The sequence below is a fragment of the Carcharhinus amblyrhynchos genome, chromosome 22, assembly GCF_965287045.1.
Source record: "Carcharhinus amblyrhynchos chromosome 22, sCarAmb.v2.hapA, whole genome shotgun sequence".
NCBI classification, from domain to species: domain Eukaryota; kingdom Metazoa; phylum Chordata; class Chondrichthyes; order Carcharhiniformes; family Carcharhinidae; genus Carcharhinus; species Carcharhinus amblyrhynchos.
Window position 1 is genome coordinate 9648622 of NC_137345.1, and position 27693 is coordinate 9676314.

General features: G+C 45.2%; 1 protein-coding gene across 2 annotated transcripts; it reads left to right on the top strand.

The window, feature by feature from the left end:
• The first annotated feature begins 1771 nt into the window (after positions 1–1771).
• Positions 1772–27693, top strand: LOC145356971 (EF-hand and coiled-coil domain-containing protein 1-like). Of its 2 annotated transcripts, none has more exons than XM_080209992.1 (7): positions 1772–3407; positions 14440–14639; positions 15144–15267; positions 17113–17281; positions 21770–21928; positions 23901–23970; positions 24065–27693. In XM_080209992.1, the coding sequence occupies exons 1-7, from the start codon at positions 2359–2361 to the stop codon at positions 24193–24195; spliced, it is 1902 nt and encodes a 633-aa protein (XP_080066118.1). In that variant the 5' UTR covers positions 1772–2358; the 3' UTR covers positions 24196–27693. The 2 variants fall into 2 exon arrangements, with proteins under 2 accessions (XP_080066118.1, XP_080066119.1); XM_080209993.1 differs by having other exon boundaries at positions 17158–17281.

The window sequence follows — 27693 nt, forward strand, 5'->3', positions numbered from 1 at the left end:
CTCCGTAATCTTAATCCTCATCGTCTCTCCAGGCCAACAGTCTTTTTAGAACTCTGCATTCCTCCATTTCTGGCCTCTTTTACATCACCAACTTCATTCTCTGCACCCACCCCCCCCTCCCCCGTATCACCCTCCGGTGGCTGTGTCTTCAGATATCGAGGACCAAAGCTCTGGAATTACCTGCTTAAACCTTTTTCTTCTCTCTTTGTTTTTAAAGTACATCTTAAAGCCTAATGGTAGCACAATGGCTAACACTGGGACAAGGGCTTGAGTTCAATTCATAGCATGGGTCACTGTCTGCGCGGAATCTGCACGTTCTCCATACGTCTGCGTGGGTTTCCTCCAGATGCTCCAGTTTCCTCCCACAGTCCGAAAGATGTGCTGGTTAGGTGCATTGGCCATGCTAAATTCTCCCTCAGTGTACCTGAACAGGTGCCATGGTGTGGCAACTAGGAGATTTTCACAGTCATTTCATTGCAGTGTTAATGAAAGCCTTGTGACACCAATAAATAATCTAATCCTTTGACCAAGATTTTGATCTTAACGTCTCCTTCTTCTGCTTGATGTCCGTTAATATTATGTTAATACATGTATATTATGTTAATACATTTATGTTAATATGTATGACAATAATAAATCAAATCAAAATTTTATCCAACTTAATCAACTTAAGAAGCATTACTGTGTTAAAGATGCTATGTAAAGGAAACTATTCATTCTGTTATTGAATAATATTTGAAATAACATTTGAAATCTTTGATCAGCTATCAAAATCCAGAAACTCAATTCACCAATGGGAGAAGGTGGAAGAGAGAATGCCTGGGGTGTGTGGGGTCCTTAATTATGCTGGCTGCTTTTCAGAGGCAGTGGGAAGTATAGACAGAATCAATGGATGGGAGGCTGGTTTGTGTGATGGACTGGGCTTTGTTCACAATCCTTTGTTGTTCCTTGCAGTCGTGGGCAGAGCAGAAGTCATACCAAGATACAACCAGAAGGAATGCTTTTTATGGTGCATCTGTAAAACTTGGTGAGAGTCGCAGCTGACATGCCAAATTTCCTTAGGCTTCTGAGAAAGCAGAGGCATTGGTGGGCTCTTAAAACTATAGTGTAGGCATGGGGGACCAGGACAGGTGGTTGGTGGTCTGGACACCTAACAACTTGAAGCTCTCAACCATTTCTACTTCATCCCCATTGATGTAGACAGGAGCATGTTCTCCATTAACTGAAAAGCTATTTGAGATATCCACTGGCTATGAAATGTGCTGTACAACTGTGGGTCTTTCTCACAATGGGTAGATATATTTATCTGTAGTTTTATTAAGGGGGGGGGGGAAGGACGGGGAGGGTTAAGGGTCAGAAAAATTGTGGTTATAAATTAATGTCCTTGAGTGCACACGCTAATAAACATTCCAAAACCATTCCAGTTTATTTGTGGAGCGGCACGGGAGGTTGGGAGGGGGTTGGAAACTCAGCTGAGCTGCCGTTTGAAGAGATTTGTTTTTTTCCCTGCACTGACTCCAAGTCATCAGCAGCACCGCACATTGGTTCAGTGCCAGGGAGCTTTATACACAATTTCCAGCGTTAGGACCCCTCCCCAGGCAACGTCTCCCATCTCCACCTCGTCCCCACCCTTCAACACAGCATCGGCGCTGCCAGCAGAGGCGAATCGCAGGGAAATTAGGCTTTAATTAAAAAAAAACTTCCAGCGAACATTTCCACCTCGAGAAAGTGGAATGCAGCAGCGTGTAGGGAGACTGTCATTGCCAGGACAAGCGTCTTTACACTTTACGTTATTATTATGTTTTTAAATTGCCAATTAGAAGATTACTTTGAGTAGAAAAAAAAGGTGACCTTTTGAGGTTTTATCAAACTTTAATTGGCGCCCTTGATCGATTCGTTTGTGACAATATTTTGGTCAATTCGGCTTTATTCTGAGAAAACTTTTGAGAGTTCGAACAGTAAGAATTTGCATCTTAATTTAAACTGGAAAATCTTTTCCTGGACTTTGCGAAGTTTTTTTTGAGAGTTTGAACAATAAGAATTTGCATCTTAATTTAAACTAGATCTTTTTCCGGATTTGAGAAATTTTTTGAAAGTTTGCAAAGTGGGAATTTGAGTCGGACTGAAAGATCTTTCCCTGGACTTTGGGAAGCTTTCGGAAAGTTTGAAAAGTGGGAATTTGCATTTTAATTTAAACTTTTCCCGGATTTGAGAAGTGTTATTGATAGTTTGAACCCAGAAAGACCTTTACTTAAATTGGAAGATATTTTCCCGGACTCTGGGAAGTTTTTTGAGAGATTGAACAGTAGGAAGTTACTTTTTGATTTAAACTGAAAGATTGTTTTCCAGTCTCTCAGCATGCTGGGCTGCTGTGAGCTGCCCGCTCGCCCTGTCCGGAGGAGTTCCTGGCTGGTCAGTGCCTTGTCCCTTCACTCGGGCTGTGAGAGTTCTCCGGTGGACAATGAGATCGTGGTGTTGGCCACCGGGGTGGACCAGTATCTGCAGGAGATTTTCCATCACCTGGACTGCGAAGGGGACGGGCTGGTGTCTGGGGAGGACTTTCGGCTGCTGTGCTCGGTGCTGGCTCTACCGGAGGGCGAGGAAGAGGATGGCCAGCAGCCATTCAGCCGGCTGCCCGAGGTACTGACCTTCAGACAGTTCCACGCCCGCCTCTGCGAGCCTTTCCAGCGGCGCGGTGAGGAGGGCGCCGCCCCCCGTCTGCCGGTGGCCCGGGAGACCGAGCACATCGAGCGGCAGATCCGCCTGAGGTGCCCTCGCAGGAGGAGGAGGAAGAAATGCGTCTCTTTCGACCTGTCCCGGGGCTGGGCGGAAAAGCCGCCCGTCCCCTGGTGCGGCGAGCCGGCGGCGCCGCCTCTCCCCGGCGCGGCGGAGAGCCCGCTGCCCAGCCCGCTGGAACTGGAGAACGCCAGCCTGCGGGAGCTGGTGGAGGATCTCCGCGGTGCCCTCCAGAGCAGCGATGCCCGCTGCCTGGCACTGCAGGTGGGGCTGCTGAAGGCGCATGGCACCCCGGTCGGCCAGAAGGAGCGGAGAAGAGCGGCGGGAACGGAAAACCCGGCGGGCAGCCCGAGGGACAGGGGGCTCAGGAGCTTGCTGCGGGAGCTGGAGCTGGTCAGGTCCTCCAGAGACGGGCAGATTAACGAAGCCATGCGATTTAACCAGGAACTGGAGGAGGAGTTGAGGGAAGCTCAAGGTTTGCTGGGGCATTGGGAGCAATCCCTCTCTGCCCTCAAAGCTGGCAATGCCCAGATCAGGGAGAGGGCAGAGCGGGCCACTGCAACCCTCCTGGGTGGCTTAGAGAAAGTGAAGGAGCTGGAAAGCAGAGCTAAGCAGGTTCCTGAATTGCAAAGCAGAGTACAAGAGCTGGAACAGGAGCTGGAGCGATACAGGTCAGTGACATGTTTACCTTTAATTATTTCATATAAGCCAAGGTTGTTGTCCAATCTAATAGCCTTTGGCCATCTCAAAGAGTAAAAGAACAGTACAGCACAGGAACGGGCCCTCCAGCCTACCAAGTCATGACACCTTTTTAAACTGCAGATGGCACAGTGGTTAGCACTGCTGCCTCACAGCGCCAGGGGCCCAGGTTCAATTCCAGCCTTGGGTCACTGTCTGTCTGGAGTTTGCACGTTCTCCCTGTATATGTGTGGATCCCCTCCGGGTGTTCCGGTTTCCTCCCACACCCGAAAGATGGGCAGGTTCGCTGGATTGGCCATGTTAAATTGCCCCTTTCGTGTCAGAAGATTAAAAGTGTAAATACATTGGTCCATGGGGATACGTCTGGCTGAGATTGTTATGGGTGCTGGCTTGATGGGTGAAATGACCTCCTTCTGTACTGTAGGGATTCTATGATAAAGAATTTTTGCCTCTACGTGGTCCCTATCCCTCTATTCCCTGCCTACTCATGTATCTGTCAAGTTGCCTCTAAAACATTGCTATTGTATCTGCTTCTACCACCTCCTCTGGCAGCACATTCCAGGCACGTACTACCCTCTGTGTCACAAAAAAAACTTTTCTCTCTCATCTCCTTTAAACTTCCCCCTTTACCTTCAACCTGGGAAAAAGACTATCCATTCTATCCATGCCGCTCATAACTTCGTAAACTTCTATCAGATTGCCCTTTAGCCTCTGTCATTCAAGCGAAAACAAAGCAAGCTTGTCCATTCTCACATTGCTGAGAGTTTGAAGTCACACATAAGCCAGGCTGGGCAAGGATGGCTGATTTCCTTCCCTAAATCTCTAGGGAATTTTCATAGTAATTTTGTTGCAGTGTTAATGTAAACCTACATGTGATACCTAAATAAACTTTGAACTAAAGGACATTGGGGTTCAAGAGTTTCCATTGAAGTATCCAATCAGCCATGATTGTATTAAATGCTAGAATGGGCTAGACAGGCTGAATGGCCTACTCCTGTTCCTTTGTTCCTATAGAAAGAAGTCTCACAAACACAAGGTTAAAATCCAACAGGTTTATTTGGAATCATGAGCTTTTGAAGCACTGCTGCTTCATCTGGGGAGTGCAGAAGGAGGTTATTCAAACTATTGAGTGTACACTGACTCCCAGACCCCTTCCTTTTAACATTTAAGAAAAACTTTGACGGGTTCATGGATGAGAGGGGGGTGGAGAGATATGGTGTCTCTAATCTAGGCACCTTGCGACACTAAGGGGCAATTTATTATGGCCAATCCACCTAACCTGCATGTCTTTGGACTGAACCAGACGGGGCTAAAACATCTTTAGTGAGAGAGATGGGATTTTACAACAGTCGATGATAACTTCAGAGTCAGTCTCACTGAGGCTAGTTTTCAATTCCAAATTAATTAATTGAATTTTAAATTGCCCCAGACCATTAGCCTGGATCACAGGATATTAGTCCAGTGACATTATCATTACACCACCATCTCTCCCATTAGATAATTTGTTTAAATCATTTATTATTTGTTAAGAAGCATGTTGTAGAATCCTACAGTGCAGAAGGAGACCATTCGACTCACCAAATCTGTACTGACCACAATCCCACCCAGGCCCTATTCCCATAACCCCATGTATTTACTGTAGTTTGTCTCCCTGACACTAGGGGGCAACTTAGCATGGCCAATCCACCTAACCTGCACATCTTTTGAACTGTAGGAGGAAACTGGAGTACTCGAAGGAAACACACGCAGACACAGGGAGAGTGTGTAAACTCGACAGACAGTGACCCAAGCCATGAATTGAACCTGGGCCCCTGGCACTGTGAGGCAGCAGTGCTAACCACTGTGCCACCCTGCTGCCCATGTCACAATTTATGAATGGCGAGTTAAATCATCTCCAGTTTTCTAAGGACGTCATGGTTATTTATATTTAGGAGGAGATAAGTGATGATAGACTATGATAAATATGAATAGAACATTGATTTTAATCTACTTGAAATCCAGCTCAGACACTTGGGATGAAAGGCTTTTTTTTGGCACTAAAAATTTAAGACATATATTTAGTTTGAATCATTTCCATCCAGACCCATCTGCCCCAAGTGTAATGACAGGCAACACCAGGACAAGAGGAGAGATCCCATCTTGCTGTTAAGTAATTGCAGACATGAGAGGGAAGATTTCTTATTTTTCTCACTTCTAATGAACTTGTGGAAGTATTCTGAAATGTAATGAGTTTCTAATTTCACTAAAAGAAATTAGCAGTAGGAAGTGTCTTAGTGAATATATTCCACTATATCCACAATGGGTAATATGCAATGTTGTATCCACTGAGGTGATATACTTGCTGTATCCACAGTGGGGAATGTACTGCACTGTATCCGCAGCAGGGACTGTACTGTGCTGTATCTGATGTGGGGAACACATTGTGAAGAACGTGGTGCACTGTATCTACTCTGGTGAATATAATGTATCTACTGCAGTAAATATAATCTGTTGAATATACTGTACTGTATGCTTCCCTAGTGCTGTTAAATAGTGAATTCAGAATTTTACTCCACTGCTGCTGTATGTTGAAGTTGGCTTGGCATGAAACATGGAAGTTGATGGCGTTACCTTGTGCCTGCTGCCTTTGTCCATTTTGATGGTGAAGGTTGCAGGTTTGGGAAGTGTTACTGAAGGTCATCATTTAGACGTTGTAGCCAAAGTACACCAGTGGTGCTGGGAGTGGATGTTTGAGTCAAGCTGCTCTGTTTTTGACCAGAAGAAATCTTAATCCATGTGGGAAGTTGCAGATACAATCCCCTCATTCAATGGAATATGGCACAGTGCCAAATGAAATGCCAACTTTGCCATCATTCTGAACACCAGCTGTGTCGTTACTCTGCCTAACAGAAAGTAATGTTTTTAAAGTCTGTGTTGCACCCTCATTGCCTGTTTAAATTAATAATCACAATCAGTTACTATGAATCTAATCTGCTTACATTCTCGTGAAATTATTTTTGCCAGAACTGATGGGGTACCATTGCTACCATCTGAACTAGTCACTGTCAAGTCTTTATGGTCTTTTTGTGAACTTAGACCTCCAATGCAGTGACTTGTCCTTAATAGTTTCATTTGTGTGATCCTTGATGGAAAGTTCATTTGACAGACTGACTTCTCTCAAGCACTGATCCAAATACAAAGGACCCCACCCCCCACCCCCGTCCCCCTCCCCTTCACCACCACCCCCAACCTGGCACACATTGAAACACAGATTTCTGAGACAGCTGTGTATACAGTGCATCGAGTATCCTTATCAGAACTAATGCAGTTTGGAGCCTCTTGGGTCTAAATGTTGGCAAGACCAGACATTGACAAATATTACACCATAAAAATGTAGAATAGTTCTGAAATTACTTACTAGTTTTTGAACAATGCAGCTCAATGTACTTAAAAATGTATTGAGGACAACCTGGTGTTGCAACTTGTACAAGCTGTATGTATAAAGCAGTCTTTGCTTGAATGTTTTTACTGTGTTAAAAGCCATGCTATTTATGTCAAGTTCTGGATGAAGAAGTGTTTGATCCTTCCTAGCTCTCAAGGCATGTTTTCTTATTAACCCAATAGTGCCCTTAAAATACTTTCACTATGTACACTTCTCATTCATTTAAAGGTTGGAAGGGAATAAGAAAATGCCTTGAAATTTTATTGCCTGTACAAGACCTGTCACATTCTAAAAAATGACAGGGAAAGGAGATTACAAGAGTAATATATAACGTGGTTTTGTGCAAAATGGGCCAACAACAACCCTCAAAAATAATGGATAATCAAATTGGACTTGAATGCGCTTAGTGTTTGTTGGTAACATTTGAACAAAATAATTTGTTCTGCTCTCACATAGATGTTCCAGCTCCATCTGACTGCAATTCCATATAATTGCACCCAAGCCAGGCTAATTAACGCCACTAGTCCCAACAAAAAGATCACTCCTCAGTTCACTTAATGCACCCCGGACATTCTCTCTTCCACCTTCTTCCGTCAGTAAAAAGATACAAAAGTCTGAGTTCACGTACTAACTGACTCAAGAACAGCTGCTTCCCTGCTGTCGTCAGATTTTTGAATGGACCTCTCTCACGCTAAGTTGATCTTTCTCCACACCCTAGTTATGACTGTAACATTACATTCTGCACTCTCTCATTTCCTTCTCGATGAACAGTATGCTCAGTCTGTATAGCGTGCAAGAAACAATACTGTTCACTGTATACTGATACGTGCGACAATAATAAATCAAATCAAGAATCAATAAAGGAATAATTATCCTTATAACAACAGGGGTGGTTTTTCCAGCTGCACTCATCTCAAGATCAAAAAATCTCACCCCAGGTCAACAGACCTGTTCCATGGTCCTGTTCCGCCTGCTGTGATTCCCATGGCAGGCGGCACAGGAAAATTCCATCAAAGTGTCTCCCAAAGAGCAAGATGTTTGAGGAACATTATTTCAACTGGGCAGCACGGTGCTGCATTGGTTAGCACTGATGCCTCACGGCGACAGGGACCTGAGTTCAATTCTGGCCGGGGGTGAAGTTTGCACATTCTCCCCATGTCTGTGTGAGTTTCCTCCGGGTGCTCCGGTTTCTTCCCACAATCCAAAGGTGTGGGTTAGGTGGATTGACCATGCTAAATTGCTCCTTGGCGTAGGGGGGAATCACAGGGTAAATACATAGGGTTACAGGATTAGGACCTGGGTGGGATTGTTGTTAGTCAGTCTTCGATGGGTCAAATGGCCTCTTTCTGCACTGCAGGGTTTCTATGATTCTGTGAAGGGATTGAGCTGAGATCAATTTTTGGGGGCATATGGCTGCTGGGAGGTGTGGCCTGAGTCTTTTCAGGCAATAACATGGGAGCTCCAATGAAGAAAGTGGCAGGACCCATGAGGAGCAGCCAGTCAGCAATGGTTGATGCCTCCATCTCCCTAAAAGCACAGGTTACAGCCCTGGAGGTACAGAGTGCAGCAAAGAAAGATCTATTGCTTCCAGAGTGTCCTGTGGCCTTCGGGATTTGCTCGCTGCCCCACAACCAGTGATTCTGTTGATCGCTGGGGACACTGACCCAAGTAACTGTGTAATGCTTACAATTCAGTGGTGAGAACTTGTGACCCAGGGGCCACCTGCAGCTCATCTGGGTTCTGAGTGTGGCCCATGAGACATTTTTTTTGACCCTTGCCCAAGCACAGAGCTGCCACATTCCACTGACTCCCGTCCATGTAGGTTTTTTTTCCCTCCTGGTATGACTGAAGTGATTCGCATGTGAAGCAAGGGCGAGCGAAGTGAGGTGCGTGCTGATGGCTCACAACATTGTGAAAGCCATGCGCTCCCTCTCCATTCAAAGCATTAATATTTCTTTCCTTTTCACTCTGTGAAGCTGATGATTCTATTACTGTATGCATGATTAAACATTTTCTACAACTCATTATGAAACATTTGACATTTTTCAACGTATTTAATCGTATTCATGAAGTCATGGGCAGTGAAGTGGTCTGATTTCAGTCTTACAGCCTGCTGGGATGGGCCACACGTGCTGCCCACTCACTCGCCTGGGTTGTCCCATCACTGCTATAGTTCTTTGTCCAGGCTCTTCTGGAGTTACAGAGGCCAAACAAGGGAAATCCCCATAGAAAAATTCACCCCTGTGGCACGGAATGGAGTGGAGGGATTCCCGTCCAGTGGATTGGAGTGAAATGGAAGAAACCTGAATTTATGTAGCTCCTTTTTACAACCTCAAATCACCTCAGGCCCAATTAGACACTCTAGTCATTGAAATAATGTTGGAAAAACAGCACTTATATTGCACGCAGCGAGGCCTCACAGATGGCAAGGTGGTACTGATCAAATAGTGTTGTGCGTGATGTTGGGTTACAGGATAATGCTTAACGGTGAAGGGTGTAACAGAATGGAACTGATTGAATGAAAGAAAGAGTAGTCGGGTAGAATGAAACTGAAATGATGCAGCAGGCTGGTGCTGAGAGTCAGTTCCTGACAGAAAAGGGGCTAATTAGCAATCAACCTGCATTGTGATCCATCCATGGACAAGGCAGCTGATAAAACGGTCACACTTTCCTCGTAACCCCATGAACAATTAGTGTGCCCACAATGAGCTCATGCATTTTGTAAGGTGAGTGAAGTGGCCTGGGCTTGCTGAATGTTTTGCTGCCATCAGCTGTCTCTAAACTGCTGTCTGTTTAAGAGTTGAAACCACAGCAACTTGTAACACTCTATTAGGGGGCATAGATCATCTGCTCATGTCAGCGTTAACTGACAGATGAGCCACACAATAGAGAACAGAGTAAATATACTACTCCCTTCACAGGGAAGAGCAGTCGAGTCGAAATGAAGTGTCCTCCTGTGTCCCCACAGGGAGCGAAGACAGGAGAAAACAGCAGCAGAAATTAAAGTTATTGCTGCATTTTTCCACACACTTGCTGTTTACTGACATCTTTGTCCACTTTTGTGTGATATTTTGTAAGTGGAAGGAGTCTCACTTAGAGAAAGGAATATTATTACGCTGTTCTGTCTGGTAACATAGAATCAGTACACTCTAGAAGGAGGCCATTTGGCCCATTGAGTCTGTACTGACCACAATTCTACCCAAGCCCTATTTCCATAACTCTACTAATCCCGCTGACACAGGAGCAATTTAGCATGGCCAAACCACCTAATCCACACATCTTTGGACTGTGGGAGGAAACCGGAGGACCAGGAGGAAAACCATGCAGGCACGGGGGGAAAAGTGCAAACTCCACACATCAGGATTCTCAGTGCAAAATATGGTCAACAGCTGGAACAAGTTTCCGGGAGAATGGTTAAGATTTGGATACTGGGTTTATTTAAAAAAACAGCTACATACCATAGTAGGAAGACAAGTTTTGTATTTGAGAGGAATGAGTCCAATGGAATGAAGATCCTTCTTCATCCTAAGCTATTTTACGATATTGCAAACAGAACATAAGCCGCCTGATGTGTGCGCACTGGTCCGCAATGATTAACAGCATACTGGTAAAGTGCAAAGAATTTGCTGCTTTTCTGGGTCAGTTCAGGTGCATCGTTCCTCACAGTCGCAGTGAACAGAACATTATAGTGCGTGCAACCGTTAAAAAAGGATCGGGATAATTAAAAGACGTTTCAAAATAGGAGGGGGGGGGAAATAAGAGGCCTCTCAAACTGGGGTAGACTTCCCTGATGCTGAGAGAAGAGATGGTGAAAAGGGACTGGCAAAGTTGGAGGGGAACAAAACATTATGGATGGGATTTTCTGGTGGTTCACAACCTGCCACCGCTAACTTGGTGCTCAGCCAAATCTCCAGTCACTGCAGTGGTACCAAAAAATCCTGCTGGTGTGATCGGCCAGAAAGAACAACGAACAGTACAGTACAGCACAGGAACAGCCATTCCACTCTCCAAGTCTGGGCCGATCATAATGTCTAAACTAAACCATATGTACTTAGAATCCATACCCTTCCATTCCCATCCTGTTCATGTAATTGCCTGGATACTCTTTAAATGTCTCAATCGTACCTGCTTCCACCATCTCCCCAGGCAGCGCGTTCCACCACTCTCTGTGTAAAAATAAAACTTGCCTCACACATCTCCTCTAAACATTTCCCCACTCATTTAAATCTTTGTCCCCAGTACTTGACTTTTCTACCCTACGAAAGAATGTCTGACTATCCACTCTGTCTCATGCCACTCATAATCTTGTAAACCTCTTTCAGGACACCCTCCAACCTCTATCATTCCAGTGAGAACAAACGAGTTTATCCAACCTCTCCTCGTAGCACCCTCCAGACCAGGCAACATCCTGGTAAACCTCTTCTGTACCCTCTCCAAAGCATCCAAAGCATTCTGGTAGTTAGTGACCAGAATTGTACAGCATGTTTTAAATGAGGCCAAACTAAGGTTCTGCACAGCTACAGCATGACCTGCCAATTTTTATATGTTTCTTGACCACCTTATCCACCTGCTTCCAATTTCAGTGATTGGTGGACACATACACCCAGACCTCTCTGCCTGTCAAATTCCAGCCTATATGTGTGTGTGTGTCTGAAGACAAGTGATGATCTGGGAAGAGGTGGAAGCAGATCAGAGTATATGTCAGCAGAGATCCTTTGCTTCAGATTTCCTTGTCACGCAGGCTGGATTTCAGATTGTGCCAACTTGGTGTCTGTAAAGGCCATTTCCCTAGCAACCCTGGTTGTTGCCAGTTGGCTGAGACAGTATCTGCTGATATGAATGTGGGCCATTGAGCATGTTCTGAGATGTAGTGAGCATGACATGTACCATGACTGGAGCGCTTCCAGAGAAGTGTCAGGATGACATTTATCACAGCTCATTGATGTCTTACCGTGTTAAGTTACGAACTATGGGTTGGAGTGTCTGCATGTATTAATCTCCTGTGGAATGCGCACCACTGCTCAGAGATACAGATGTGTACTGCCAGGTGGGCACAGGATATCCCTGATCCAATCTGGCCTTCCTTTTTTCTAGTTCACTCTCATAATGGGAATCCCCTCTGTAGAATCCACTGGCGTTGCAAATGGGAGCTGTAGTGAAAGAAAGACAAAGGAATCATACAGTGGTTCGTGGATCTAACTGGGATCGGCGTATATAAAAAAAAAGTAATGGTCCAGAAGTGGTCTTTCACACCTTAGGCTGGAGCCTTATTGCCTCGCTCAGCCTGGAATCAGGGCAGGCGAGGCTTGCAGTTTTCTGTTGGCCTCGGGCGGGATTTTACAAGGCTCGCCCAAGTGAAGCCGTGAAACACCAGCCTTCCAGTTCAAATCTAACCATTGAATTCAAACTGTTTAATAACTTGTGAGCTGACCGCAGGGAAGAAAAAGCCAAATCTGCACCAGACTGTCCCCCTCGCACTTCCACGTCCAACTGAGAATGAAAGGGAGTGGGATAACTTGATTTACCTCGGCACAACATTGAGGGCCGAAGGGCCTGTACTGTGCTGTACTGTTCTATGTTTATGTTTTCAAAGGTTTTTCAAAGGCTGTTGAGTGTAGAACGCCAGTTCAGCCTCCTTTTTTGGCCATTCAATGCTTTGTGCTGCGTAACAACAGAAGCTTTCTCACTGTAAATCTTGTAGGCGGGGTATATAAGCACCCCTTAACAAGGAAGTACGATGAGTGTGGCCAGAAGTTTCTGGCCATTTTTGCCAGCGGGATCTTCCAGTCCTGCTGACAGTGAGCCCCCCCGCCCCACTGTAGGTTTCCCGGGAAACCTGTTGACAGCAGAAGGATCAGAAAACCCAGTTGCCAGCCAGTGGAGGGCCACCCTCCATTGCAGGGGGAGTGGAAAATCCTGCCTGTATCTTTATTGCAGTAAAGCCTGTTTCAAATAAGCCAGGTGCTCAAAATAATAAGGAAATAAAACAAAGGTAAAAAAAAATGTAGCTCTTTGAGTGCTATCTTTACATTATCTTTGCTATATTGGGCAGCACAGTGGCACATTGGTTAGCATTGCTGCCTTACAGCACCAGAGACCAGGGTTCAATTCCAGCTTTTGGTGACTGTATGAAGTTTGAACATCCTCCCTATGTCTTCCTTTGGATACTCCAGTTTTTTCCCCACAGTCCAAAGATGTGCAGGTTAGATTGATTGGCCGTGCTAAATTGCCTCTCTATTGTTTTATGTTCCTTTCGAAGTCCCTTTTCTCTGAATTTTACAAGTCTTTCATGTTATGGCTACCACTTTTAGGATGAAAGTAAACTTAATGCTTTGCTTCATCCATTTATGATCTATGTCAGCTGTTCATTTTGTCCTAAGTTGGGGGGGGGGAAGTTTCAGGGAGGTTAAGGTTAAGGGGGGGGGTGTTTTTTACACAGAGTGGTGGGTGCTTGGAACGCACTGCCAGAGGAGGTGGTGGAAGCAGGCACATTAGCAACATTTTAGAGGCATCTGGATGGGTACATGAATAGAAGGATATGGACAGAGTAAGGGCAAAAGGTTTTTTGAAGTTTAGTGAGGGCATCATGATTGGCACAGGCTTGAAGGGCTGAAGAACCTGGTCCCGTGTAATACTTTTCTTTGTTCTTTGAAACAGAACAGTTAACTTCAAGTCACTTCCCTTATCTTCATAATGTAAATTTCTATTCATGCTGCCCACAGTTACTCTATCATAACTATGTACATCTCCATTTCAAACTACTTGTTTTCACACCCTTTCTGATGTTCTGAAACTTGCAATCTACCTTCTTCAGTTTGATAAAGTTAATCACACTCATACCTACACATACAAGCCTGGTTCTCAGTGTACCACAGTGATATTGTGGATAATATTGGAAAATATAATATTTCTTCACAGTAGTCCACTCATAGCTTTAAAAGATGCTAAGAATGCAGGGTTTCAAGAAGACAGCTCACCATCACCATCTCAGGACAGGCAGGATTAGCCAATAAAGAGTAGGTAGTGGCACAGTTAGTATTGTCTCTGGACTCGTAATTCAGAGACCCAGGGCAATGTTCTGGGAATCCAGGGTTTGAATCTCAGCACAGTAGAAATTTAAAATTAAAAGTATACTGATGACCACAAAACTATTGTTGCTAAAACCCATCTGGTTTGCTAATGTCCTTTAGCGAAGGAAATCTGCCATCCTTACCCGGTCTGGCTACGTGTGACCCCAGACCCACAGCAATGTGGTTGACTCTTACATGCCCTCAGGGATGGTCAATAAATGCTGACCCAACCAGCGACGCCAGTATTTCATGAATGAATAAAAAGAAAAATAAATGTGGCCTTGTCAGTCTGGCCCTGAGAAAATGGAAATAAAATTGCCGCAGGTTGGTTTTATATACAGTAAGAAGTCTTACAACACCAGCTTAAAGTCCAACAGGTTTATTCTTTATGTAGCCAACATTGGCAGAGATGATGTGAAATTAGAATCTGATGTTAAGTAACATCTCCCCTCACTCCTTCACCCACCCTCTGATATTGATCCGCCGACGCTGACAAACTTGTTTTTAATCAAGATCACAAGCAAGTCCAGGAAGAGAGACCCAGGCTCTGCTGAACCATTCCCCGCACTTCCAGAAATATTGCCGCTCTGGTCAGAGTAACTGGATCCCGTCCTGCCAACAAACACGGAGTCCACCATCAGGGAAAGCAGATTCGCTCTCCGATAGCAGGGAATATTGCAGCTGGAGGATTGGAGATTCTTCCCAGAATGAAGGTAATTCAATTTTGGCGGAAGAAATCCTGTGTTAGGTAAAGCTGTTGAAAAGAAACCAATCTAAACTCCCAACCTCTTGCCTTTTGATAGACCCTGGGTGCACATAAAGGTAAAATCGCCATAAAGTCCCAGATAACCATAGGCTGCACTCTCCTTTCAGGGAGAGAGCTGACTGGTGCTGATTTAACCTGAGGATCACCATACCTTGGGCGAGGGGCGAGGTTAAGAAGGTGGAGCCTTCATGAATAACCTCAGCCGGAAGGGGAATTGAATCCATGCTGTTGGCATTGCTTTGTAGTCCAGCCAACTGAGCTAAACTTGGGTGTACATGTTTGATAAGCCCCTATGTAAGCATCCAGTACAGCAAATACAGTTGCTGCCATCATTGAACACTGTTTCAACCAATTTTGCCGTTGACCTTTATTGCATTTATCCCAATACTTGCTGAAACTTTACTGTGATCGAATCTTTAGAGGACGCTTGCTCTATTCTGTTTTCCCACAGATGAGATGCGTTTGCTGAGAGCAGTCGAGGGGCAAGCTGCTTCTGATGAGGAGGAAGAGGGGTCTACACAGACTCGACAGTGTCAGATAACAGAACTGAACAGGGATGGCTGCAATGGGGAAGGGTGAGTATGATATACTAAAAGCAAACTCTCTGATCATGACAAACATTCTCTGTCACTTGCTGTCCATGATTTTCCACCCACGAGGACAGTCAGAGCCTACAGGTCTTGAGTCCTTGCATTCACCAACATGTAAATTTGTCTAGTACACATGTTAAGGCTCACCTCAACTATGGGTGTAGGGGAATGTGGCATCTGGGAGTGGCATTTGTGGGCAGCATGGTGGCACAGTGGTTAGCACTGCTGCCTCACAGCACCAGGGACCTTGGTTCAATTCTGGCCTCGGCTGACTTTGTGTGGAGTTTGCATGTTCTCTCTATGTCTGAGTGGGCTTGCTTTGGGTGCTTTCCTCCCATGCTGCAAAAATGTGCAGGTTAGGTGGATTGGCCATGCTAAATTATCCCTTAGTTTTGGAGTGAGTGTCAGGGGGACTAGCTAGGATAAATACATGGGGTTACGGGGATAGGTTTGGGTGAAGACATTGTCAATGCAGGCTTGATTGGTCGAATGGCCACCTTCTGTGCCGTAGGGATTCCATGATTCCCAGGAGATTCCCATCCCTTGTCATCTGGTGTTAGCCTGAGTTTAAGTAATACTGAGACCAGAATAATTTCCCTAAGTAGTTGTGACAACAGAGGACCCCCTAGTGCATATTGGGTTGATCCTGTGGGCTGGATTAAAGGATTCCTGTGTACACCTGGAACATTACTCTGAGCATCAGTGCTGAGTGAGATCACTGCATGTTAACTCTCCTGTTGTAGGGTAAATGTATCTCTAGTTTTCCTCTGTGATACTTAGCGACCAACTCAAGAACAGATTCTTCCCATCAAACTTCTGAATGGACCTACCTCACACTAAGTTGCTCTTTCTCTACACCCTAGCTATGACTGTGACACATTCTGCACTCTCTCCTTTCCTTCTCTGTATGTACGGTGTGCTTTGTCTGTCTCGCATGCAAGAAATGATACTTTCCACTGTATACTAATAGATGTGACAATAATAAATCAAATCTCCAAACCTCTTCTGCTGTTCTTTCTCACGGATTTGAAAAACATCTCACTTTGCCTTACACTCTGGTTTGTGGTTTCAGCTGAGTTACGACATTGCTTCACAAACAGATTATCAGATTACGCCAAGCTAATTACCTCCTCAGGCACCTTCTTCGATCGCCCACCCTAACACCGCAACTGCAATAAGTCTCAAGAATTAATTTTACCACAGAAAGTAAACACCTGTGATTTACCAGAAAATTATAGATGTAAGCTTTCTGGAAGCAAAGTTGCCTTATTCAGCACTTTCCATATTTGACAATCCTACAACCAATGATTGTCAGCAGTTTGCGCCTCCGGTCCCCTCCCCCAGCCCCCACCACTCCAGGTAGATGTAAAAGTTCCCCATAGCATTCTTTCAAAGAAGGACATGGAACCAATGGTCAGATGAAGTTCCAATATTAATGCCTCTCGACTAACATCAGCAAAGCTAAATTATCTCGTCATTTATCTCATTGCTATCGCTGGGATCCGGCTATGTGCAATTTGGCTCATCTCAATAATCTCTACACTCTTTAAGAGTACTTGACTGTAAAGCACTTTCAGATATCCAGGGCTTGTCAAAGAATCTATAAAGAAGCAAGTTCTTGCTTTAAAACCAATGAATCCACCTAACTCTTCACATAGTTTCTAGCTTTGACTCAATATCCATAAACAATTACTCGCATTATATATTAACTGCACTCTCATTACCAAGCTGAGTGGGAGTACTTGTGCTTTAGCAGATTTTGGGTAGTGGGGGCACTGTTGGCACCTTTTTTATTTTGGACCTATTTTGAATTCTTGTCATATCCAATAGGTGTCATACGAGTGCATTACAAAGACTTCTGTCTCACAACTGCAGCTGTGATACGAGGGAGAGTGGTTCCACGGTCTTCCCCATGTGGGAGGAAAGAGAACAAGAACTTACAGAACAGCTAAAGAACAAGGAGAAGCAAGTGACAGAGCTCCAGATTGAGACAGAGAAGGTATGAATGATGATCATGAAGGTCTACCAAAGGGTCAAACTACAAAAATTACAGCCTTGTATAAGGCACTGCAGACGTTTTGTGGCGCAGAGGGTAGTGTCCCCACCTCTGAGCCAGAGATTCTGGGTTCAAGTCCGCCCGAGGGCATGATGGCCAAGGAGGATGCATTCACGCTGCTCACTGAGTGTGTCAACTTGCAAATTCTTCCAAACATGCCCTTGGCACCAAGAGTGGGAGAGACTCCTGGTCAGCCACGCTTGATAAGGAGTCGTGCCCCTCAAGCTACAAGCCCTGGTGACAGGCTAGCGATCTGTTCCGGGAATTACTAGCTGTGGAAACGGATGAAAGTCTGTTCTCGTGCACCACCAGATATGGGAAAATGATTGGATTGAACAATACACTGCTGGTTAATGGAATGTACTTACTTTGTTAGCTTGCACTCCTGTATAAGTGGGTGGTGAAGGTGTGGAATTGACTACCACACAATGTAGTTGAGGTGAAAACATTGTCTGATTTCAAGAAGAAATTAGATGGTGCTCTAGGGGCTAAAGGGATGTGGGAGGAAACGGGGGAAATCAGGATACTGAATTTGATGATCAGCCATGATCAAGATGAATGGTGGAGCAGGCTCGAAGGGCCAAATGGCCTACTCCTGCTATGTTTCTATGTTTGCACAAGAAGTAAATTTTTAGAATCATTTCCAGATCCCCAGATTATTAGGTTGGTGTTTATGCTGTGGGAAACATTGGGAAATAAACTTGGCTTTTTCATGGTTCTGGAGAGCATGGCTAGACTTTCCGGCCACCCACACCCCACCCTGCCGCAAGCCAGAATGGAGAATTTGGTGCTCAGCCAAATCTCTATTCACTGCAGCGGGACTGGAGAATCCCGCCAACCTGAATGGCCAGAAAACTATTCCCAACGTGATCAGCTGCATTAAAAGCTGTTTATTTCTTTTTGAGTCGTTTCCAGGCCTCTGAAAGAGTGATACCTGAACGCTCAAATTGCACGTGGATTATAGGGTATGGAAGTCACAATTAGAATGTTGTCAGCAAAGGGCGATGGTTTGCAAACCGGGTGTGTCATCAGGGGAGAATGCTAAGCAAAGACTTGCTTGTTTTCATGGTGCCATCTCTAATTCGGATTAGAACCACAAAAAGAACATACAGATACTGAAGGAGAGGAAAAAACTGATCCAAACTCAGAGTGAATGAGTGACGGAGAAAGACTGGAGGGCCACAAGGCTGTATAATACTCTTGCTCTGCTCCACCACCACCACCACCCACCCCCCCCACTCCCCCGCTGACTGGCAGACAGTTGATGAATGGGCTTCCATCTGGTCCCAACCCCAGTTGGGTTGAGGCTTCTTATTTTGAGTTGGAGAGGTCTCTCATCACAAGAAGGCAGTCTGCTGCTCCCAGCGAGGCAGCAATAGTGGCACTGCAGTGGGACATCAGAAGGTGAAGGCAAGAGCACCACAGTTAAACAGGCAGAGGTTCCTACACTTTGTAAGAGCTATTTATAGGTGGCCTAGAGGTTAGTTAGCACTGCTGCCTCACAATGCCAGGGACCCAGGTGCAATTCCAGCCTTGGATCACTGCCTGTGTGAGATTTGTGCATTTTCCCTGTGTCTGAGTTTCCTTCCTGTGTTCTGGTTTCCTCCCACACTCCAAAAATCATAGAATCCCTATAAGTACAGAAGGAGGCCATTCAGCCCATCGAGGCTGAATTGACCACAATCCCATCCAGGCCCTATCCCCGTAAACCCATGCAGTTACCTCATTAGTCCCCCTGACGCTAAAGGGCAATTTAGCTTGGCCAATCAACCTAACCCACACATCTTTAGACTGTCCCATGCATCTTTAGACTGTGGGAAGAAACTGGAGCACCCAGAGGAAATCCACACAGGCGCAAGGCGAACATGCAAACTCCACACAGACAGTGACCCGAGGCCAGAACTGAACCCAGTCTCTGGCGCTGTGAGGCAGCAGTGATAACCATTGTGCCACCGTGCCACCCATAATGTGTAGGTTAAGTGGATTGGCCAAGGTAAGTTGCTGCCTAGTGTCCCAAGGTGTGTAATTTATGTGGATTAATCATGGTAAACGCAGAGGGTTATGGGGATAGGACCTGGGTAAGATGCTCTGTCGGACAGTTTGTGCAGATTCAGTGGGCTGAATGGACTCATTCTGCACTGTAGTTATGCTATAATATTCACACATTAAAGAACTTCAAAGCAGAGATACGCACCTAAAAAGGGAAAAGAGTATCCCTTTTACATCCCCACATAGTATCTTTCACCCCACTACTGGCCAAATCTTCAGCCATCTGGGTCCCACTGCAGGGAAATCCATCCTTAAACCCTTCCACTTTTTTGCCCTGTTGTGAAACATTGCTCAAAACTCGTCTCTTTCTGGCCACCTGATATCCCCATTGGCCTGCGTTCAAAACCTGATTATGCCTCAGTGAAAAATGTTCGGATGTTTTTTTAAATCTGAAATGCAAGTTGTTATTGTTAATCGGGCAGTTCTTGCTTAGACAGGACTCAACACATGCTGAGCAAGTTTCACCCGCCTGAATTCCTGCCTTATTTGGTTAGCTTAAGTCAACATCATTAACTATTGAGATTTTCTTCAAAATACACACAAAAAACTTCATGCTCGGTATGGTCTCACTCACGCTACATGATCCAATTCCATAGCTTGTGTCTGGAATATATTCTGGTCACTTTCTGGGAACTCTGGATCTTGCTCTCAAGTCCAGTCGATTGTGCTTTTTGGGATTGTAGATACCATTAGAACACAATTCCCTGTGGGAATAGGAATGTGTGTGCTCATGGAAGATGCTGTTGACTCAACTTTCCCCTTTCTGTCTGCTCAGTGCTTGGTGGATTCTCCATCCTGCAGAAGCTTCTTATCCTATTTCTCCCCTCACCATTCTCTCAATACTCTGTGCCTTTGATTGTTCACTAGCTCATCCTGCTCCCTGAATGAGCAGGAAGAAGAAATTAAAGTTTATTTATTAGTCACAAGTAAGGCTTACATTTGCAGCAAAGAAGTTATTGTGAAGATCCTCTAGTCACCATGCTCTGGCACCTGTTTGAGTACACTGAGGGAGAATTTAGCACGGCCAATGCACCTAACCAGTACATCTTTTGGATTTTGGGAGAAACTGGTACACCTGGAGGAAACCCACGCAGACACAGGGAGAACATGCAGACACCACACAGACAGTGACCCAAACAGGGAATTAAACCCAGGTCCCTTGGCAACAGAAGAGACGCCCCTTTTGAGACTTTGGCCATTATGAGTTTGTAACCTTGCACAAGGAGATGCGCTGGAATGGCCTGTGCTGTCATAGACTCTGATATTACTTGTCCTTGTATTGGAGAACTGGAGCCTACTTTGTGGTTAAGACCAGTATACCAGCAATCTCCAGATGGTGGGTACAGGGGCAAGTTATTGGTCAAAGCAGTGGATGGGTATATTGCAATATGTGGGAACTTTTGAAGGGCGGGTGGGGAGAGAAAATTTTAAAATAACTCTGTTACAGGGAAGCATGGAATTATATAAAGGACATTCGGGAGACAGGTTGCAAGCTCAATAGTTTTTGTCATTCAAATAAAATTTACAACTTCTGAGGTGCAGAGGGGCTGTTTCGAAAAAACGTAGGGAAGGTCTCAGCCAGGATTTATTCCTCAACCCTTATCATTAAAATTAAATCATAGAACTGTACAGTGCAGAAGGTGACCATTCAGCCCATCGAGGCAGCACCAACCACAATCCCATCCAGGCACTATCCCCATAACCCCATGCATTTACCCTAGCTAGTCCCTTTAACTTATGGTCAATCCACCTAACCTGCACATTTATGAACAGTGGGAGGAAACTGGAGCACCCGGAGGAAACCCACGCGGAGAACGTACAAATTCCGCACAGACAGTGACTGAAGGCCAGGATCAAACTCGGGTCCCTGGCACTGAGAGGCAGGGTGTTCGAGAAATGTAAGTCTTCCCTTTACGCTAACCTCACAGTGCTGGCCACTGTGCCACCCGGATTGAGATTTCAATGCATGAAGTGCCCTCTGGACAGAAGTTCAATGCCAAATTCTTGTTAACTCAGTCGGAAGCCATGCTCTGGTCTGGTTATAGAACCATAGAAAAAAAAAGAACCATAGAAATTAACAGCTCAGAAACAGGCCTTTTGACCCTTCTTGTCTATGCCAAACCATTTTTTGCCTAGTCCCACTGACCTGCACTTGAACCATATCCCTCTACACCCCTCTCATCCATGAATTAGATTATATCTCATTACTATTTGAGGGAGCTTCCTGTGTACCAATTGGATGCCCCGCTTCCTACATTACAACAGTCACTACACTTCCAAAGGTACTTCCATGGCTGTAAAGTGCTTTGGGACGATAGATGGTGTTATAGAAATGTAAGTCTTTCCTTTACGTCTCAGTGCGAACTCTACCTTGTTTCCTAGCTCACCTGTTCAATGACAAAGGAGCTTCAGCTGAAAGGGGAAGAGGTAGAAATGCTGAGGATGGAGCTGCAGATGGTGGAGGCGGACCGTGTGCGACTCTCGCTGATCGAGGAGAAACTGACTGATGCTCTGCAGCTTCTGCAGCAGCTTCGAGTGCTGGTAACGATCTCGAACCTTCGCCGGCAAACGCCGGCATTCAAACTGCATTGTTACAGGATCGAGTGCATGACTGCAGTGTTAGATTCTGACCTATGGGTGTCTCTGAAGGTCTGTCGCCACGGCTGTGCGAGCTGACAGATTCTGTCTGAACATCCGTGAGATAGCAATAATACCCGTCCCACAGTCAGTGAGTCAGTTTAAACTGGATGCTTGCCACAATTCAAACCAGTTTACGTTATCTCTAATCTCACGCACACACACACTCACTGGTCTGCGCTCATAAGGAATGGATTAAAGGACATCATAGAATCCCGGAAAGAGGCCATTCATCCCATCGAGGCTGCACTGACAATGATCCCACCCAGGTCCTATCCCCATGACCCCAAATATTTCCCCTGCTAAATCCCCGATACTAAGGAGTAATTTTGCATGGCCAATCCACCTAACCTGCATGTTTTTGGACTGTGGGAGAAAACTGGAGCACCCGGAGGAAACCCCGCACAGAGATGGGAAAAATGTGCAAACTCCATACAGACAGTGACCTGAGGCCAGAATTGAACCTGAGTCCCTGGCGCTGTGAGGCAGCAGTGCTAACTACTGTGCCACCGTATTGTTCTAAAATATATGCAGAACCACTTAGTAACATACGTAGCAAGTGAGCATAGTTTCCTACTGGGTGTACAAGAATTTGGGATTGAGCTTGTCTCCAGAGAGTGCTTCATGCATTGCTACCTCAATCAGGCACATTTAAATAGGGCTCTGGACTGGTGGTACTGTGGTGAAGTAAGCAAATGGGTGGGCAGTTGGACATTCAAGGTTTTCTTAATCCCCTTGTGGCAGTTACAGGTGAAGGCTGATCTCTTTCATTGTTCAGGCTGTATGGCTAAGTTGCCTTCCACTGGGTGAGGGTGGATGGGTTTCGGAACATCTTGCAACATTTTCGAGTGATCATCTCAAGCGGGCATTGAGAAATGGGAGCCCACACTGGAATCACAATTCAACCCAATCCTATGTTCATCTGGAATTGTACATTTCAAGTTGTGTGATACTAAGGATGGCACAGTGGTTAGCACGGCTGCCTCACAGCTCCAGAGACCCAGGTTCAATTCTAGCCTCGGGTTACTGTCTGTGTGGAGTTCACGCATTCTCCCCATGACTGCATGAGTTTCCTCCAGGTGCTCCAATTTCCTCCCACAGCTGCAGGTTAGATGGATTGGCCGTGCTAAATTGTCCCTTAGTGCCGGGGGATTAGCAGGTGGTGCTAAGGAGATAGGGCCTCGGTGGGATTGTTGTCGATGCAGATTTGATGGGCCAAATGGCCTCCTTCTGCAATGTAGCATTTCTACGATTCTGTTTCAGCCATTTGGTGATTTATGTCAAAGCACCAGCTTGGACTGACATCCATCTGCATAGGTGCTTTATTCACCTGTGTGATATGGGAGTGGCTGCACCATAGCAGGATATGGGATCACACCACCTCGCTACCAGCAGTGACCAGCATTATTGGCCCATATGCCAGCAGAGGCATGGCCTTCAATGTGACAACTTACTAAAGCTTTGATTTGATTTGAAGGACAGTTTTGAGAACAGCAATGGCCAGACCTGGTGTACAGGTGCAGGTTAGGCTGTAATCTCTCTAGCCTTTCTCTGAAAGAGGGATGGAGCTGTTGGCAATGGTCTTGACTTGGCTTTTCAGTCCCCGGATCTTGTGACTACTTGGCTCCAACCTTTCCATATCCAGAAGTCCATTCAAACCTACGGTGACATTATTTTGATGCTGCTAGCTGTTCCAGCTATCGGGCAAGCACCCAGACTGACTGGCAGGAGACAGGAGTGATCTTGAGAGTGGGCAGCACATTCCAAGGTGGATTAGTTTCTTGAAGCTCACTGCAATGCTATCTTTCTGATTGCAATCTTTATTTTCCACTTTCTTACATTCCAATTCACGCTCAATTTTTATTCTTGATCACAGAACATTCCCAGACGGGTGTTGGGGAAGATATTAATGAACACACTGGACTTCTGTTACAGTGCGGGACATGGTAAGGGATCAGAATCAGGAGATATTTCAAAAAGGAGGAGGGAAAATCAGTTGATTGCATTTGTCCTTAACAAAATGTTCTCCCTGTTTTACAGGGACAATGGACTCCTTGGACATGTTGCAAGTTCTCCATAAAGAGCTGCTGTCCTGCGAGTTACTCACAAAAGGTTCATCACAATCGGAGAGTCAACAAGTCATGAAAAACTCCCTTGTGATATCTTGTTAGTGTGTGGAAGGGGGACAGATGCCATTGAATGGTTTAAATGACCTGCAGCAGTGATCGGCGATCTCCAACTCCTAACTGGTCAGTTAGGATGTGGCCAACATTAATAGGCAGAAGCTGTTGAAAATACGTCACTTAAAGAGCTTTGTTCATAGCAGAATTACAAGACTCCCATGTACAGACATCTGAAACTATACGTTCCGTGCAACCAACATTACCATGGACTCTGACCAAGACGCTTTGCCTCCTGGACGAAGATTCTCCAAATTTGTTCCCTAAAGGGCAAATTAAGGATAGCAATTAAAGAAAGAAAGGATTTCTGAGCTTTTGGGACATTCTATAGCACTTTGCAGCTAATGAAACCTTTAATTATTAGACAAACGTGGTGTTCCAATTGTGCACAAGGAGACCTCACAAATAGCAAAATGGTGCGTCACCAGTTATTCTGTTTTGATGGTAGTGGTTTCAGGATGAGATTTGCCCAAGAACTCCTGGCTCAGCACCTTTTACAAAGAGCATGAGCATGTCCCAAACATGACAAAGAACACTTTGGTTTAATGTCTGATTCTGCAGGTGGCACTGCCAGATCCCTTTGCTCCTCTATCCCAATTCACTATGTTTGAGTCAAAATCCTGGAATTCCCTCCCTATAACAGGGCTGCCGGTGTTCCTACACCACATGGACTGCAGCGGTTTAAGAAGGGGGCTCAATGCCACCTTCTCAAGGGCACTTTAGATGGGCAATGGGCAATAATTGCAGACCCTGCTAATTGTGCCCACATCCCATGAAATGAATAAAACAACCATGGAATTATGTGACTACGTCTGAAAAATACAGCATAGGAAGAGTGACCATTTTAAAAAATTCATTCATGGGAATTGGGTATCACTGGCTGGCCAATTGGCAATCCCTCATTGCCTTCGTTCAGAGGGTTATTGAGAGTCAACCACATTGCTGAGGCTCTGGAGTCACATGTAGGCCAGACCAGGCAAGGACAGCAGATTCCCTTCCCTGAAGGAAACAAATGGGTTTTCCAACAATCAACAATGGTTTCATGGTCATCAGTTGATTCTTAATTCCTGATATTGGCCCACTGTGTCTATGTTAAACAAATAAATCAACAAACTGTGGGATAAATTTGGGTGGCGCAGTGGCACAGTGGTTAGCACTGCTGCCTCACAGTGCTAGGGACCCAGGTTCAAATCTGGACTCTGGTGACTGTGTGGAGTTTGCACATTCTCCCTGTCTCTCCATGGGTTTCCTCTGGATACCCTGGTTTCCTCCCACAGTCTAAAGATGTGTGGGCCAGGTTGATTGGCCATGGTAAATTGACTGTAGTGTCAGGGGACTAGCAGTGTGGATAAGTGTGGTGGTAGGGACAGGGCCTGGGTGTGTTTGTGGTCTGTGCAGACTCAATGGGCCAAAGGGCCTCCTTCTGCGCTGTCGAGGTTCTAAATTGAAAAGATTTAAAGAGATACCGCATCAAAGTAAATAGAATCTTAAAGGAAACTTAAAACATCCAAAATAAAATGAGATTAAAGGGATTAATAATGCACTCTGGTCACTGTGAGGCTCACTAGGCATGGAAGGCCAGCAGACACCAACAGTTTCCTTTGCAGGGACATCCTGCAGTGAACATAGCTGCGGGGTAGGGGCAGGCAATCGGGACGGACGGCCACCTCGACCGTCGCTGCCTGTACCTATGCCATTCTGCTTGCTGTGTGTTATGTAAAAGGATATAGTGGAACTGGGGAGGGTGCACAACAGATTTACAAGGAGGTTACCAGAGATGTGTGGCTTTACAAGTCAGGACAAGCTGGATCTCTTTCATCCTGAAAAGCGAAGATTGAGGTATGACATTGTAGAGGTATTTAAAACTATGAAAGGTTTTGATTGTCCAGAAGCAGAGAGAATGTTTGCTATTGTGGGGAGAGAGCTTAGCAAGAGGCCATCAGTGTAAGATAGGTCACCAAGAAATCCAGGAGGGCATTCAGATGAAACCTCTTTAGCCAGAGAGTGGTGAGTGTGTGGAACTCGCTACCACAGCTGAGGTGAATCATGTGAATGTATTTAAAGGGTGGGGAGCAAAGCGTGTGAAGGAGAAGGGAATAGAGAGGTTTGCTGATAGGATTTGACACAGAGGGTCTGGAGGAGCATTGATGTTGGCGTAGGCTGGTTGGGATGTATGGTCTGTTTCTATGGTGTGTACTCAATGCATTGTAAATTACCCACCAGTATATATTAACCTGTACGGGCCATGTGTTTCTCTTTTAAACATTATTTTAGTTTCTGTAACAGTATCTCAGTTTTCAGCCTGTATTTATCTCTACATATCTGTGGTATCGATTCACTATCTTCTTTATTCATGATGTGATATCGTACTTGTACAAAGAATTGTTCTTTTAAAGGATCTAACGCCCCCTCATGGGTGATCCAGTTATTTATTATAGTTCCTATTCCGGAGTGAGGTGTCCTGCAGATTCCTTGGATAATAAGATTTTTGTGGGTAGGATTAAATGGCAAAGTTTAAAAATTGATGGGAAAAGTATTCAAATATCTTTGTTTTCAATAATTGCCATTTTGTAGTTGTAAATATTGATTATATTTCACACAAAAATTAATTTGGTTCAAATTCAAATACAGATGGGAGTTGACTTGAAACACGTGTTCTGTAGTAAAGTTAATATTGAGGAAGCAATTCCAGTCCAATATTTTTGTCTTGTTCTGCAACTTGTTTGGACAATGTGGTTATTTCACTCTACGTTGTTGTGCAGAGAGTCATGAGGTGGTGAAATTCTCTTAAAGTTTACATAATTGTCACAAGTAGGCTTACAGTAACACTGCAATGAAGTTACTATGAAAATCCCCGAGTCACCACACTCCAGCACCTCTTCGGGTACACTGAGGGAGTATTTAGCATGGCCAATGCACCTAACCAGCACGTCTTTTGGACTGTGGAAGGAAACTGGAGCACCTGGAGAAAATCTACACAGACACGGAGAATGTGCAGACTCCGCACAGACAGTGACCCAAGCCAGGAATCGAGCCTGGTTCCTGGCGCTGTGAAGCAGCAGTGCTAACCACCGTACTGTCACTTCCAGGGTTAGTGGCAGAAGTGGAAACTATGTCAGCAATGATTGGATGGGTGGATGAAGGAAAATGGGGGTAGGTAGAAGGTATGTGGGAAATGTGGTTTAAACTACTTTCTGGTGTGGAGGGAAAACACCTTCACAAGTTGTGGACTCAATGGCTTGTTTTTGTGCTGTAACTTCTATCTACAGATTGTATCGTGACCTTGCAGTCTTCCCTTGGTGGAACCGTGGAAGAATTTGCAGTCTGGCAGGTTGAAACATCAACTTTCCTCCAATGACTGCAACCAGCCAATCATAGGGCAGGGGTTTCATCCTATAGAGGGGTTAGTGCAATGGTGGGCAACCTACGGCCCAGGGGCCACATGCAGCCCATCTGGGCTCTGGGTACAGCCACGAGACACCTTATTGA